Source organism: Hippoglossus hippoglossus, chromosome 9 (genome assembly GCF_009819705.1).
Source record: "Hippoglossus hippoglossus isolate fHipHip1 chromosome 9, fHipHip1.pri, whole genome shotgun sequence".
Lineage (NCBI taxonomy): Eukaryota > Metazoa > Chordata > Actinopteri > Pleuronectiformes > Pleuronectidae > Hippoglossus > Hippoglossus hippoglossus.
Window position 1 is genome coordinate 23,231,318 of NC_047159.1, and position 15,923 is coordinate 23,247,240.

The window sequence follows — 15,923 nt, forward strand, 5'->3', positions numbered from 1 at the left end:
TGTGTTTGAAGGAGTATGTGATATATGTGCTGCTTCTCAGTAATACCACTCAGAAGTGTATGTCAGGCTGTATCACTGAGCAGGTATGTTTGTTTTTGCTGTCTCACCCCTCAGCCTGTCAGTCATAGCCCCCTTCTTCCCCGGGTGGCGTCCACTCTGAGGCAAAAGATGGCCTCCTTCCAGAGCCTGATGGATGTGGAGGAGCGTGAGGTCTGTGATCCGATGCCAAGACAGGACGGCAACACTGGAGGATGCATCAAGACAAGAGATTATCTGTCTGGTGAGGCTGCCTCATTGCCACAGGATTAATAGTTCCATCTCCCAAAAAAGGATTTTTGCCAGCAGGACTTCTTCATGATGTCTAGAGGCACTGTTAAAAATCAGTGGATTAATGCATAGCAAGGTTTAAGCACAAGTCTGACAACATATCAGAGCGCTTGTTTCTTTGAGCTTGGTCAGCCTCTTAACTGCACCAGTTTCTGTTTGTTGCTGAAAAGAGACTTTATGTGATTCCTTTTGATCAAGGTTTTATTTACATTTGCTGTGTGATATTTTTTTATTTAACGGAGGTGTCCCCAATTACCATTTGTTTGTTTATGTAATGCTTCTTTTTGATGGGGTTATTTTTCTCTCTCTTGCAGATGGAAACGGCAAGGAGAACCACCCACCACTGATGATGCCCTCAGCCAAGAAGAGGAGGTGCCTGGCCCCCCTTGAAAGCTGCGAAGTGGAGATAAGAGAGGCCAGCGCTCCTGTCCCCCAGTTCAAGTTGAAGGAGCAGGAGGTACGCTCAGTCAGACCATCATGTACATAATTTATACACTCCGATTATTTTTAACTCCTCTATGAAAGGTACATCGCAGTGCTACACAGGAATCTTCAACTATAATGATCCAATAAGAGGAAAAAAAACTAATTCTATTTAAGTACTGGGTATTAGATGTATTTATTATTGAATATTCTGCATATTTGGTTTTCTGAACGTGGAGCTTTAACTTTGCAATATTAGGTTTTAGATATTCTGTACAGTTCAAAACATTAAAAACTCAACGATAACTTAAAGCTCCTACAAGCAGTTTTTAACTGGTTATGAAACAGTCTAAATTTAATATTGCGGCCTCTTTATGGCCTACAACAGCCAATGAGACAATCAGGGACAAAATTGGCTTTTTCTTACAGTCTTCTCAATGTCTATCTCCGGGATGGATTACCTGCGAAGGATTACCATGCGTCTTTTTTTCACTCCTTCCAAAACAAATGCACATGCTGTCTGGATGGAGGTTTTTACAACAGGTGACAGTGGAAACACCACCGCTCTTTTCCCCAGAGGCACTAAAATCAAGGTCCCTGTAGGACATGTGCCCATGTGAGAAGTGTTCTTGTTGTGGTGCAGTGCTGCAGAATGAAAACAGTGGAAATTCTTTAATCATGTCCACAGGAGGATGAAGAAACGGTGACACAGGTTTTGAAACGAGGACCTTCAACATCCAGTGAGACTGTGAAAGAGGTCCAGCCTGAGCTTATTTCCCCTCCTCTACCACCAGCCACCTGTTCCACTACTAACATCCAACAGGTTTGGTCTTACACACACACACACACACACACACACACACACACACACACACACACACACACACACACACACACACACACACACACACACACACACACACACACACACAGGAAAAATTGCATAGAAATAAAACAAAATACCACAAAGTCACCTAAAACCATAGCTGTTGTGTAATTGACGGCACGACCCAACTCTGTAAGATTCAAGCAGAAATGTTTATATTGCCACAGTGAAGTGACTTGGGTGCGATTTATATAACCAAGCACACACTTTTCTGAATGAAACTTTTAATTTCCATCACAGTGTAGCACCAAAGGGTAATCAAATGTGTCTCAACTGAAGCCACACAGCAGGTGATACCAAGACAGACCTGCTTGAGAGTAGAGTCAAACTGTGGGTGTGTTCTCCATTAACCAAGACCTGTCTTCCCTGAAAGTTCTCAACATGTGTGAGAGAGAGAGATTTGTTTAAGTTACTACATTTAGGTAATTTAGATACTGTAAGTACTGTCTGTGGTTTGTTTTTTCTTTCTTCTCCTACATTCCCTTTCTTAGTTTAATCTAAGATGCAGTGCGTTCAGAGGATATCTAACTTGTGTCAACCTCCAGCAGCAACAACAGAAACAGGCTGCGTACACACTGATGCTTCAGGATTTATCATTTAATGATCCCATATATATTAATGTATCAGTCAGATTGCCCAAACCAGTACTTATGCCTTAATACCTTATCTACCTTTTGCTGCTAAAACTTAATTAAAGATATATTTTTAAACAATTCTCCATTAAATGTCTAAAAAAGATTGTATATTTTGTGAACTTGTGTACTTATATTACCTGAAAGATTTTCAACAATGTTCAAACTCTGAGAAATCAATAAACGAGACATTCATTGTAGAAATTTCATTTTGAGGACCTTTTTGAATTGTGTCATATCCACTTTACCTGTGGCTTTGTCAGTATCTGCTTTAACTTATGGGGTTTAACAAAGGAAAAGATGGAGGGAAAAACATAACATAACAAAGTGTGAACAGTTGAATGGGTCTGACTATGCAGAGTATATCAGCCTCAGTTTTTTCTGATTTGCTTTTCTAAGGCTGTATCAGAGCTGTATTTCTGTGTGAAGAGAACATTTCCTTCACTTGATTCATCGTACAAACAAAGTTTTTCACCACAGCACCACTGCTGAGCTTTTATTATGAAGCAGCTCTATTGAAAGCAGTTTATTAGTCACTGAGGCCAGTACTGGCTGCTGCAGTCAAACACAACTAAATGTTTCAATAGGGACATGAACTGGTGATATGAGAAAGATGTGTTGGAATAAGGAACTAATTAGGCCATGGTATTGAGAGTTTGTGTTTTTGGACTACCTCAATCCAAACCTATAAAGCTGACTAATTCACATCTTCAATTGTGTTTGTTTAACTCATCCACAAACAGAAAAGTAAAAACAATATTATGCAGTTTTTCAGGAAGTTACCTGATAGAACTTTTCTCGACCAGTCACAGTAATTTCTTGGATTCCTGACTTGAGTAAGTGCACATGGTTCAGATATAGTTCATGTATGTGAGATCAGTTTTCTCATCTAACTCCTCAACATGAAAGTCAACGAGTGTATTTCCCAAACTGCTGAACCTTGCTTTTAAATATTGCAAAGAAAGGAAAGTAACAGAAACATCTACTGTGCGCTTCATGAGATGAAAAGACTAAGAAGCAGAAAGGGTACAGTCTGTTGAGCTTGATCCCCATGTACAATGTTCTTATATAAGATAGCTTTTAATAACACTGACTCTTACTTGACAGTCTGTATTGTGAAGTTCATCAGACTACAGTCGCACAGGATCTCATCTATTCTCTTTCAACAGGATGGTTTCTTTGAACTCCAAAGCCTCAGCCGACCACTGGCGGCTGTCTCCCCTTTCCACTTCCCCTCTCTCCCTGGTCTGCTGGAGATGAAACCCACAGGTAAACACACACTATGTTCTGTTGCCATGTTAGAGGAAGTGGCCTTTTCTCTTGGTTAAGCCTGGCATTTTAGGCCAGGATGACAAGGAATGTGTTATTGGGGTCAAACTCACTAGCACTGCGATTCTATGCGCAAATTCAGCTTTCCCCATGTTGATATCAAAGAAATGACATAACTGGTGTTTTTAAGTTTTCCCAACGATTAACAAAACACCAAGAGCTTTAGAGTTTATCATTGTTTATAAAGGCAGTAAACATAAATGATTTAGTTGTGAATTCAAGGTTTTACTCTGCACTCTGTGCAGGAGACGACGACTCCACTGGGACGTCTGCTGTTAAGAAGAAAAAGAGGGTGCGCTTTGGAGTTCCGCTCTCTCCTGAGTTCTTTGATAAGCACCTTCCCCCCAGCACCCCGTTACTGAAGGGTGGCACGCCACTCCGAGCACCCACACCAGGTGGGGCTTTACAGCTGCGCTCACTGCTGAAGACCCCGCAGAAGAGTGAACCGCAGACGCCACAAGCTCCGTCAGACTTCTACAGCACCACTGACTTTGGTGCCTCCCCTACACTCGCAATGCCTCGCAACTTCAAAAGGCAGTCTGTGGAAGAAGACAGTGAGGAGGATGGAAAGGTAAACAGGCTGCCAGGGTCGTTTTGATTGTGTGTGTCATTGAATAATAGTAACTCTGTTAAAAGTATGAATGCTGGGTAGGTAATCGGCAAGTATGTGAATCTATGTACCACATCTATAAAAAATATTTTGCAGTAGTTGCTCTGTTCTGCCACTGGCAAGTACTGTTTGTACAGCAATATTTTCCAGCAGTGTAACGTTAGTTAGAGCCGGCTAATATGTCAGGAATTTAGCAATATTTCACACTGAAAAGTCTCAAGTAATACAGCGATGTGAACCATGTGCAAGACTGAAAGGAAGTAATTGTTGTGTGTTCCTAGATTGATTCTTTTTTATTTATGACAGACAAACTAGATCGTAAAATAAGTTCTATTGCATTTATTCTTTGTATGTATTATGTACTCGGTATAGGAATCTATTGGGAAATATCTAATAATCAGGTTACACACAGCCACAAACATCCAGGAAACCTGTTCAGCTTTAATTGTTATTAGTCCTGACATGGCTACATGTGGTTCTTCCGTTGCCAAGGCTCAGTTTTATAGTTATAATTAGCCTTGTTGTTGTAGTTGTGTTTCATAATTGTATATAACTTAGATGAACCAAGATAAAATTCACTATCTTGTCCTGTTAATTTCATCACCGAGCAACATTGCTTTTCTTTATTTTCTCATTTCAGATTGTTTTCCCTTCAATGGAGGAGATTGACTCTGCAGTGACAAGTGATACAGGTTCATTACTACACATTCACCCCTGAGAATTACAGTAGAACTTAAAGAAACTCTGTTTATATGTTAACAGCTCTTCCTATGTGTTACAATTTCAGGATATCTGTGGGACTCCCAGCCACTGAACTTAAACTCTGCTTTCCATGAGGAGTCTCTGTCTCAGATAGTGACAGGTGAACTGACTGCATTTCTTTTCCTTTTGTTGTCACTTCATGTCTTCATTCCCCGGTTCTCTGCCTTCTTCTGTCTCCTGACAAACCCAGCAGTGTCAAGCTACAATAAGTATCAGAAATTAAATTCGGTTTACCTCAAACAGCTCAGGATTCTCAATACAGAGAAACGGCTTAAGAAAAAAGACATTTGCAAAGTGTAGAAACAGGTTTCATAAAACTCAAATGATAAACATAGTTAACAACAAAGGTATGTGACACATGTTTAATTTTCTGTTGGTTATCATTTGCCATAATAATCCATGTAATCAATCCTTGTTCATTTCAGAGTCTGAGACTAAACCCAGCTCAACCTCTCAGATGCTCGTCCTGGATGAGCCGGTATCCTCACCAGAGAAGAAGAAACCTGCAACTCCAGCTGCGGTCAAATCTAAGAGGCGGAGGAAAAAGGTCTGACATCGTTGCAGCTTTAGTTTTTCTTTTTTAGGGATTCATTTTCTTTCATAGGTCATTGTGAGCATATAAGATATATTTTTATCAAATATATTTGGCTTCACATTTACACAGTTACTGTCTTAAAATTGCCAAAGTAATTGCCACTTTTCATTCTAGAACCTCACACCGTTACATTTCATGTCATAAAATGCATTTGTGTCTTAGCAGCGTGATGCAGAGTTTGAATCTACAAGTGAGGCTCCAGCTCGCTCCGGCAGTCGAAAGAGAAAGGTCTGCTATTATCACAAACTGCTCCCAGCTTGATCACACTTGCAGAAATCTCCATTTACCAGGCTAGATTGTCTGTTTCAATAATTCAGGGGTCATAACATGCTCCTATCTAATCGACTGTTTAATTCTACTGGATCTGAACTTAATCAGATCTGAAGATATCCACTTTATGTGTGTGAGAGAGAGTGTGGCAGTGACACTGTCTTATATAACGTATCCTCATGCCAACTCTGCATCCCTCAGCAACCAGAGGAGAGCGAACCTGTGAAGAGGTCGACACGCTCTGCTGCCAAGACGGCCTCTGGGAAGATGAAGGTGAGCTGGCAGAGTCTGCTTCTTTGATTTCTCTTTACAACACTTCACTGAGGGACCTGCAGACGTTTCTGTCTGGGAGGCAATCATGGAGCTGCACAATGTGACTACAGCTTACTTTGCCTGAGTTAAGGAAAAGATGTGTGAGGGAATGTGTGTTTATTCGCTCCTACACCACTGCAGATTTATCATGCTCACCACATGATCATGAATCATAGGATTTCTATTATGAAATCTTTAAAGTAATTCCACTTGTGCCAAGAGTCGAGAAGCTGCTCCACTCTCACAGATAATAGAACAAAGCCTTTTGACATGGCTCATAAATTAAGTGTTTTTTACAGCTTTATTATGACTCATGTAATCATGTTAAAGCATAAGGTTGATCATATTTTGTACTCTGTATTTTAATGTGGTTACAGCGTGTATGTTTGTTTGTCCTTGTGTGCGTCTGTCTCATTCTCCTGATTGTCATATCTCACAAACGCATCATGGGAATGTTTTCAAATTTGGCAAGGACGTTCACTTTCATTTTGACTCAAGGATGAACTGATTTATGCGGTAACGGGTCAAAGTCGCTGTGACCTTCCAATGTTTGTGAATTTAATACATGAGGAATGCCTGAAGGAAATTATTTTCCCTCTATGTTTCCAATGGGTCATTGAAAGTGCTTGAATGTATCAATTTCGGGCAAAAATAGAAACTTGAAGTTATTGTAATTCATTTTAGAAAAAATGCTATGTGTCTCCTGTCAGCTCTCAGCTCTTCAACTTGTAAATATTATAAATCTGTCTCTCTCGCTAAACTTCCACAATGTATTGTTTTGCTGTGTTAGTGAAGGCAAGTGACCACATAGTCTGTCATCACTGTAACACAGGACAGTGTTCAAGACCATAGGTCATGAGCAATGCAGCAAAGGAACTAATAGATTCACATACAACTGCTCAAAAAAATTAGGGGAACAGTTGAATCATACAAACAGGATCTCAACTAGGGCTACGTTGTAGCACTAACGGGCCCGAGCACACGCAACTCGGGACCTGTTGCGGTTGGTGGAGAGAGCGATCGGCGACCGGGCACATGGCTCTGCGTTGCATGCGTTTTGCGCACTGCGAGAAGGATAAACGCTTTACTTCCTGCGTCCGTCACGAGACGTCGATCCTTGCCTGCTAATTGCGCATTACGGTCCACGCTATCTATTGCAGATCACACGGTGAAAATGTTATGTAAATCGAATGATAGTTGTAAAACAAAGCTTACTTCCTGTTGCCATTAGGTGGCGCCATCACTATTATTACATACAGACTAATAGATCTGTTCAAGTAGGGGCTCTGATGTAGCGTGAGCAATTTTAAGTCAATTGGACAATGTTACAACAACTTAATTTTCACACTGATCAGTAGGTGGCGCTATGACCCTGCACTAATATTAATATATGGAGCTGTTCAGGTCAGGATTGTGATCATAGGTCAGTAGTTCGGGGCCGGTTGGATAATGCAGAGTGGATTTACAAAGTACTTCCTGTTTCATGGCGAATCAGTAGGTGGCGCTATGACCCTGAGTAATGTGACTCAGTAGCGTGTATGGTCCCCACGTGCCTGTATGCACTCCTAACAACGTCTGGGCATGCTCCTGATGAGTGGGCGGATGGTGTCCTGGGGGGATCTCCTCCCAGACCTGGATCAGGGCATCAGTGAGCTCCTGGGCACTTGGTGGCAATGGATACATCGATACATAATGTCCCAGTTGTTCTCAATTGGATTCAGGCCAGTGAGGGTAAATCAAAGGCGTCAATATCTTCATCATCCAGGAACGCACAAAGGAGCAGATCTCCTCCATGCTTTTGAGACTGTGCTGGGAGACACAGCAAACATTCTTCCGATGTCACGCATAGATTTATCTGTGGAACCTGAGTGGGCTGCAGGTACCACCTCATGCTTTCAGTCGTAAAAATGGCAAGAGCAAAATGCAAAACTAGAGAAAAATCAAAAAGCAAGGATATGGACAGATAAATGATCTGTAGCAATCACTTGCAACCAATCCCTTTTTAGGGTTGTCTTGCTGTTACCTCTCCATTGCACCTGTTGTTACTTTCAATTTGAACAAAAGCAGGTGAAATTGATTCACAATGGCTTACGCTTCCTAAATGGACAGTTTACTGTCCCAGAGGTTTAATTGACTTGGTGTTGTACTGTGATGATTAAGTGTTCCCTTCATTATTTGAGCAGTACTGTGTTTATGGGAAGAGCCTCCAGACCTCCTACCTATTTATCTTTCCAACTTTGTCTCCCCATAACTGGGCACCAATGTTCAAGCCTTTCTCTTTTTAATTATTGTCCGAGAGCTTCTGTAGGGCCTGATTTTTCCCATAAAATGTTTTAGTGTCGTAACAGTAATTAACCTTCTCCTCTGTGTCTCAAACTCTGAGATGGGTCCTTAAATATGAGGAAAGTGAGCTGGAAAGTTGGTAAAAAGAACTTGAATTTTATGTGTAGGAGTTGTGGGAATAAGATGAATCAGCCTTTGAATATGCACACACAATGCTTGGTTGTAGGATACATTCAGTGCTTGTTATATTGTCTTTGTTGACTCTGAGAAAGAGAGCATCACCAGACTTAAGCACATTGAGACGCCAATAGTATGTAGTAGTTGACATAACATTCCCGATGCATTGAGCAAGTTATTTGAAAGCAATCTGGATAGCTGTAGCTATTTTGACTGTGGTTCACATTACAACAGTCAATTTCCTGAGCTTGTAGTCTCTGCCTCTTTAAACAGCTTTGTAGTTTTTGTTCCTCTTTTTTTTTTCTTTGCTTTTTACAAACAGGTTCTCCATCAGCGCTGTGTATCAGTCTAAGTGGGCTTCTATTTATCAGTTTAACCAAACGTTTGAGACTAATTAGTAGATAACAGTTGGAAGGAGTAAAGACCTGCTCACGTAGCAGATTGTGTTTCCACAGACAACCTCCGCAGCAGCGCGTCGTTGGAACAGGGACGTGGACCGCTCCCTGTACGGCTCTCGGGAATACGCCTCTAAGAACCCCAACCTGAGTCCCATCACTGAGAGACTGTCTTTCATCACTCAGTCTCTAGCTGCACAGCAGGCTCCCTCTGCAAGCTGCACAAAACACGCAGGTAATAACAAACCTCGTCTTAGAGTTTAAGAAGCAGTAGTTAATTAAGCTTGTTTTCTTTTCTGTTGGCTGGAAAAAACATTTTTAATCCCAGTATTTTTTTCTAAAACAAACAACCCTTTAAAATCAGTTTTCAGTACATCTACCATTTCTCCCAACAGCTCCAACCCCAGAGACCCCCTTGAACTTAGACACTGCTCACAGCATGGAAGCGACAGGTGAGCTCACTGTGACACACGACTGGGGAAATCCATCAGAAGACTCCGGCAAATCTCCCAACCCCAGTAAAGAAAGCTGTGTGAGGGAAGGCAGGAGGCTGGTGGGACAGAAGTCCAGAGGGAGAGGAACGAAGCAAAGGAAGGTCAGTGTTGCTGACTGCAACTTGCTCTGTGAGGAGACTGGAGGGCTGACAGAGGAGCACTGTGAAGACCAAACTACTTCAAACCCTGAGGCATCAAGGGAAACCCCATTGTGCCACACTGCACCTTATCAGAGAGAGGAGGACATAGAACTTGAAGCCAAGACTCCTGCAGATATACCCAGCACTAACTCAGAAGGGAAGTCAGAGTGTCCTGCCAGTCTTAATGCTCTCCTACCTTCAGATGAAGAACTGAACGACTTGAGTGCGCCAGCAGAGTTCTCAAAACGAAAAGCCGAGGGCAGGAGCAGCTCTGTAAACAGTTCAGTTGACCAGGAGCAGGGGGACCAGGTACAGGAGCACCAAACGAGCCATGAAGTGGAGGATAACCAACGGGGAGACCAAGCAGAGAACCTGCATGAAAACTGCAGGTCGAGCTCTGACAGTCAGGAAGAGGAGCGACCTTTAAATTTAGACCTGGCTCCCTGGCAGGCTGACTTTAATTTTGAAGATGTATTTAAATCTGTCGCCACTAGAGGGCAGCGCTCTGTACGCCGTAGCTTGAGGAACCAGAGCAATGTGGCCCAGAGCAACGGGGCAGGTCTCGCCTGGATGCCTCGGACCTCCCCCGACTCGAGTAAAGAGGCCCGAAGGAGAACGCGGGGCCGCCGGCTCAGCACTGCTCTCCCTGCCCAACCTTCAGTCTCTGAGGAGACACAGGACAACTCTTCATAAGACTTCAAATAGACAACAACATATTTGATGTGTTCATTCCACTGTGGTACAAACCTCACCTCCCTGTTTTCTTGAAATTAAATGCAGCGATTTTTCCAAAGAGCAACCAGATTTTTTTATATTGTCTAAAACCTGTAATGTTTATTCTCTGTGTGAATTATTAGAGCTGACCAGTAATTTGTAACCAGATTCCTGCTGGTAACCAAGCCGGTCAATACACAGAGCTCAGTCATGTCTACTGACCACCTCCCAATCAATAACTACCCGCTCCTCAGCTGGTAATCAAAGTGCATCTTCAGTCTCCCTCTCCAAAGTCACTGGATCAAGCACGTCCAAGTCGATACCTATTCGTTGAGGATAGATGAAGATGGCTTTTTACGGGAGGAGGGGGTGGATGGAATTCAATCTATAGATGGATAGAATGAAAGAAATAGGATAGGAGGCAGTGAATGGGCCTTACACACAGAAATCAAAGCAATAGGCTCTGGTAATTCTGTGTTTGTGGCTGCTGCAATGTTTTTATTCCTGTGAAATGTCCATAAGACGTCCCTGTTTCGCCCTGTTGTTTTCACGCTGTTGGTCGGTTTGTAGACTGACGATGATTTCCAGTCAAGTTGAATTTGTCTTGTACATTGCATCAAATTAAACATGACTTGGTGTTTCTCCTCAAAGTGTACCTTGCTACTGTTAAAATGCTTTGCCACCCCACTTTACCAGATTGCGGTAATTTAAACAGACGATTTAAGATTAATTAGGCAGCAATTCATCTAGATAATAAAACGCCTATCTCCACAAATGTGAGGTTCCAGCTGTGTCGTCACATAAGTTCAAACACAGCAGCTTTCCCTTCACATTAACCAGAACCACTATCGTTATATAAATGACTATTCTGATCTACATTTTGAACCCAGCCAAATGTCTGGAAGTAAGTTGACCTGTGACCTTAGATTCCACCAGTCACAGATTCAAATCAGCTCCATCCGTCTGTCGGAGAGGAACGGAGGGAGCGCTAACAAATTGAATTTCACATTCAGTTCACACAGGAAAATTGGCTACTGGAATTATGCAACGATGTAATCTATCCATCACAGAGTAATTGACTCGTCCCTTCTACATCAAGTCGGAGTTACTTGGCTGAAGGACACCAGAGCATTGTGTGTGCTCCTGGTATGTGCCAAGGTCTCTGTATTCTCATGGAAGATGGATGGACACAATTGCAAACCAAGTCATGCAGTGCTGTGTCCACGCAGTGGGGCCACGCTGCCATCTGGTGGCAGCTTTCAGAACTTGCACATAACCAGTTGCTCTACAACACAGTCAACTTGGTCACCTGTGAGTAGATGAAAGAGTAGTTGACATTATTATAAGGAGAGGAAATATTGTAATTGATGCTAAAGCGGTGCGTTGTTGCACGCCACTGCTGACCAGTGTGTGTGTTCTGTGACATCGTGCTCATTTAATGACTTCTGATTCTTAACTGGGAATACCTGAAGTGTGCAGTTATACTGTGGCACCTCTATACAAGTCGCTGAGGGATGTTTTCTGTGTGTGTGTGTGTGTGTGTGTTTGTGAGGGGTGTGAAGCCGAGTCCCCTGTCCCTGGCAGACGGGCATAGTGAAGACGGCTTAACACAGGAACAATGGGGTCCTTTGACCAAAACGACGCCCCCAAGACATGTGGCCTCCTATTACCGTGGCAACCCCCCATGGGACAGGGAGCGGGGCTGACAGCTGGAGAGGAGGACTCACAAAAATGGAGTCCATTTCTTTGCACTGAAACTGCCCGACTCTATATCTTCTCCCTCTTCTCGCTGTCGTCCTCGACTCCCGGCCCTCATGAATGTGGTTACATCTCATTTTACTGCTTCATGTGATTGACTTTATGGACTTGATTCATCACCTACAATTCATCTAGACCTAAACAAGAAAAACCCACAGAGACAAAAATAAATCAGCGCTTAATAGGCCGTGATCGCTGTCAGTAATAATAGAACATTGATCACATTGAAAAATATGGGCCCGAGCCTGGAGATTTCACACTCACTGTACATGTGATTTTACGGCTCGTTTTACAACGGATGAGAACTTTCTGTGCAAACACAAAGAAGCATAAGTTATTTGTACTTCCAGATTTAGAGACTTTGGTCTTTCAATTAGTTAATTAGTGTCTGAATGGTATTAAGTTGTCCCGCTGCCTCTGCCCTTTCAGTGCTCTGAGCTGTGAGCCCTCTATTATTGATGCTGAGAGGCGTGCGCTCTAAGCCCTGCACTACTCTCCTACAGAGCTGAGGACAGCAGGAGCAGGCCAACTAAACAAAGGCAGGACAAACACAAGAGACCTTCCAGCTACTCTCACTTTGGTTTGCTGTCCTGGTGTGTCTGCATGTTACTTATCACTGGGGCTGCAACTAACAACTCTTTTCTCTAACAGTTGATCTGCTGATTATTTGTCTGTAGTCCAGAAAAGTTGTATTCAAGTACTGTATTTCGAGATAGAAAAGACATCTTTCACTATCCAGATATGAAGCTAAAATATCTTGGATACTAACGCTGACATCTTGTGCATCTGTGACCAGAGTCTGCACAGTGGCGATCAGGGGGATGGAGCCACATTATCAAGCTCCTGTCGATACATAGATTGACCATACGCAAGTCACACTGTCAATCATGATGTCTCTGCCCGTTTTTACATCATCAAATAACTAAACCAAACTTACCGGAAAAATAAACACTGCGACAAATATCAGTGTGATGAGGGCAATTGAAAATGACAGAAACTAATTTATTCAATGGGAACTTTGAACCTATACTGCAGCCAGCCACCAGGTGGCAAACAAGTCACTTTGGCTTCACTTTTGGAGAGCAATCATGTCCTCCATCTTAATATACAGTCAATTGTGAGGAGTCATGTGATGTCACCAATGTTGATGTACACCCCTGACCAAATGACTGTCATGTTGCATTGTGGGTAACATAGGCAGCAGGTTGTTAACAATGAAGAATGCTTCAGATAAAAAAAACACCTTTGATTCTGCGGCATCCACTATGATCCTCTTCCTCCTCATTTAAGTCTCACTTGTCTGTGAATGAATTTACTGTGATAAAATCAAACGGCTCAGATTAAAAGACAAACCACTGTTTTATTTTGTTCCAACTGGAGCCTCCAGAGCTCGATGCAGAGATCCTTCAAATGTCTGGAAGTCTACTAAAGGGATCAAAAACATTTCCACATAAATATATTCCTTCATTCAGAATCAGTGACATATTCTACAGAGCATTATGTAGTTGTGCTATAAATAACCCTCACTGTGTAATAAGCCACGTATCATGTGTGGTACAGCAGCTTTTACAAAACGCTGTCACTGACTCTGTGTTTCTACTTTTTCTGTGACCACGTGCAGAGCGAGGCCAGAGCAGGAAAAGGAGACAACTGGTGTCATCCAGTTTGTGTCTTCAAGAAAACAGGATTTATGGTCAATTACTGGATTATTTTTTTTTTACTACAGCTAAGACCATTTTAAGTGTGAGAGCTGAATAGCAATAATTTTTAGAACACTTTTTATTTGTAAAAAGAATTTTCACAAAAAATGTGTGCGTGCGTGCGTCCTCACGTCCACACCTCACACTGAGCTGCCCAGTAACATACCTGTACACATCTTTATACAAGTCTGAACTTGTCTCATTCTTCACTGATACAATGTGGAAAACCCGGTCTGCAGGTGGGGAACAGTAGTGTCTGTTTGAATGTTAACTACGCACTTACTCATATACAAAAACAAATTATTTGACCATCTGTCCAATTTCAGTGTTGTAGGTAGGAAACCTGGATTTATTAAACTGGATTGTAGAATCCTAAAGACGTAGAATGTCAGAGCAGATGTTTGACTCAAGAAACCAACTGTACAGAATATAACCATGAATGTCTTTAGTATCTTAGTTTCTTAGGTGAAAATGGTTGTAATGAAGATTTGTGAAATTTAAAAAATGACACTCCAGGTCAGAACCGAACCTGCAGCTGCTGCACGAGGACTCAAACCTTCATTTGATCAATGCATCATACTATTTATCCCCTAGTTGCAGACAGCACAATAAGAAGCTTGTTTTTGCTGAACAGCTGTTTATTCAAGTTCACTGAAGCTCGTCTCAGTACACAGAACCCTGAAGTGGAGAATCAGTTGTTGTTGCCGTTATGGTATCGATAACATTACTTAAATTGAAGTTTCCCATCTGCTGCTTAACTTTATTAATATGAATGTATCTGGGCCATTAACAATACAAATGCCAATGTGAAGCCAATAACATGAACGGTTGCTCCACATACAGACGGACAGAGATCTCTGGAATAGATGGACAGATAAATCGATGTAGTCAGGACTGATCATGTATTTTCCATCAACAAGTTTATTATTTTATTTTATCATTGACCCATTTTATATCCACAGAGGCACGTTGGAAACTTCCTGAGATGTTGATGTAACTGTATCAGGGATGTCCTGCAGGGTTTGAATCTCTGGATTTGTGTTCTCCCCACATGAATTTCCTCCACACTCCAGAAACATGCATTCCCTCTGGACATGGATGTGAGCTGTTCCTTTCTGGCTCTGTGTAGTGGACTATGGACCTGACCTGGGTTTGATCTCCCCTCAGCCTGTTGCATGCTGGGAAATGTTCCAGACCCACTCCCTCTGTATGTTTTTAATAGAAGCAGCTATGAGGAAATAAACAACAAAAAGTGCTGCAGTGCAGATCTGCATCAGAAATGCTCTATGATATTAAAATCTTTTCTACCTGATGCATGCTGGTCCTGGGGGGGTGAAGTCCGCTGAGGATACATCATCAACACGGTGTCTCCTGAGGAAGCAGCCAGTCTACCATAGCAACTGGAAGACAAGAACTGTTGCTATTTCTTGAAGAAATCCCCGAAGAGATGCTCCATCTTCAACTCTGCTCAACTGTGTGAGCATCGAGCTGAAGGCAGCAACTACTTCTGCAAAGGGGCCTCAGAGATTTAGTTTAAGAAGTGTTGCAAACTCAGTGCTAGTAAATAAAAATATGTTGCACTCATAAACCAGGGCTCTTCACAAGACACATTTTAAAAACAAACAATAGTAATAATAAGTACGCTGAATATGTATTTTAGACTCGATAACTAGTAAATATGGCATTGTCAGTCTGTCAGTCCTGTTATATTCCTGACTGAAATATCTCAGCTATTGGATAGTCATAAGACGTTCAAGGTCCCCAGAGGATGAAAGTGAGAATTCAATAGTGCCCTCATGTTTCCTGTAGTACCACCATGAAGGTAATAGTTGCAGTTTTGAGTGAAAGGCCTTGACAACTATGTTGGATTCATGTATCAACAATAATGCCCCTGATCTCCTCACTTTCCATTAGCGCCATCTGCAGGTTAGAGTTTTAATGTGTCCAATACTTTGGTTTATGATCAATCCTTGCAAAACTATAATAGCTCCCATCAGCCTCAACTGTACTTTGTATACAACACTAAAGGACAGTTGAGGCTGATGGGAAAGTGGGAAAGCTAAACACTATTGTGATACTTAGTCATGATATCTGCCAGCAGGACTTAAACATCTAA

At 42.1% G+C, this 15,923-nt stretch overlaps 1 protein-coding gene across 9 annotated transcripts in view; it reads left to right on the forward strand.

The window, feature by feature from the left end:
* cdca2 (cell division cycle associated 2) overlaps positions 1-15,923 on the forward strand; it is a 41,832-nt gene that overhangs the window by 7,026 nt on the left and 18,883 nt on the right. For 2 of the 9 annotated variants that reach the window (XM_034594853.1, XM_034594850.1), the window contains exons 4-15: positions 115-280; positions 642-784; positions 1,439-1,573; positions 3,438-3,537; positions 3,843-4,168; positions 4,848-4,899; positions 4,995-5,069; positions 5,395-5,516; positions 5,727-5,792; positions 6,036-6,107; positions 9,062-9,236; positions 9,397-10,993. In XM_034594853.1, coding sequence (XP_034450744.1) covers positions 115-280; positions 642-784; positions 1,439-1,573; positions 3,438-3,537; positions 3,843-4,168; positions 4,848-4,899; positions 4,995-5,069; positions 5,395-5,516; positions 5,727-5,792; positions 6,036-6,107; positions 9,062-9,236; positions 9,397-10,328 — 2,364 coding nt within the window. In that variant the 3' untranslated portion in view covers positions 10,329-10,993. Of the gene's footprint in view, positions 1-114; positions 281-641; positions 785-1,438; positions 1,574-3,437; positions 3,538-3,842; positions 4,169-4,847; positions 4,900-4,994; positions 5,070-5,388; positions 5,517-5,726; positions 5,793-6,035; positions 6,108-9,061; positions 9,237-9,396; positions 11,002-15,923 lie in introns of those variants that run through there. The other 7 variants (XM_034594848.1, XM_034594856.1, XM_034594854.1 and 4 more) reach the window with 6 other exon arrangements.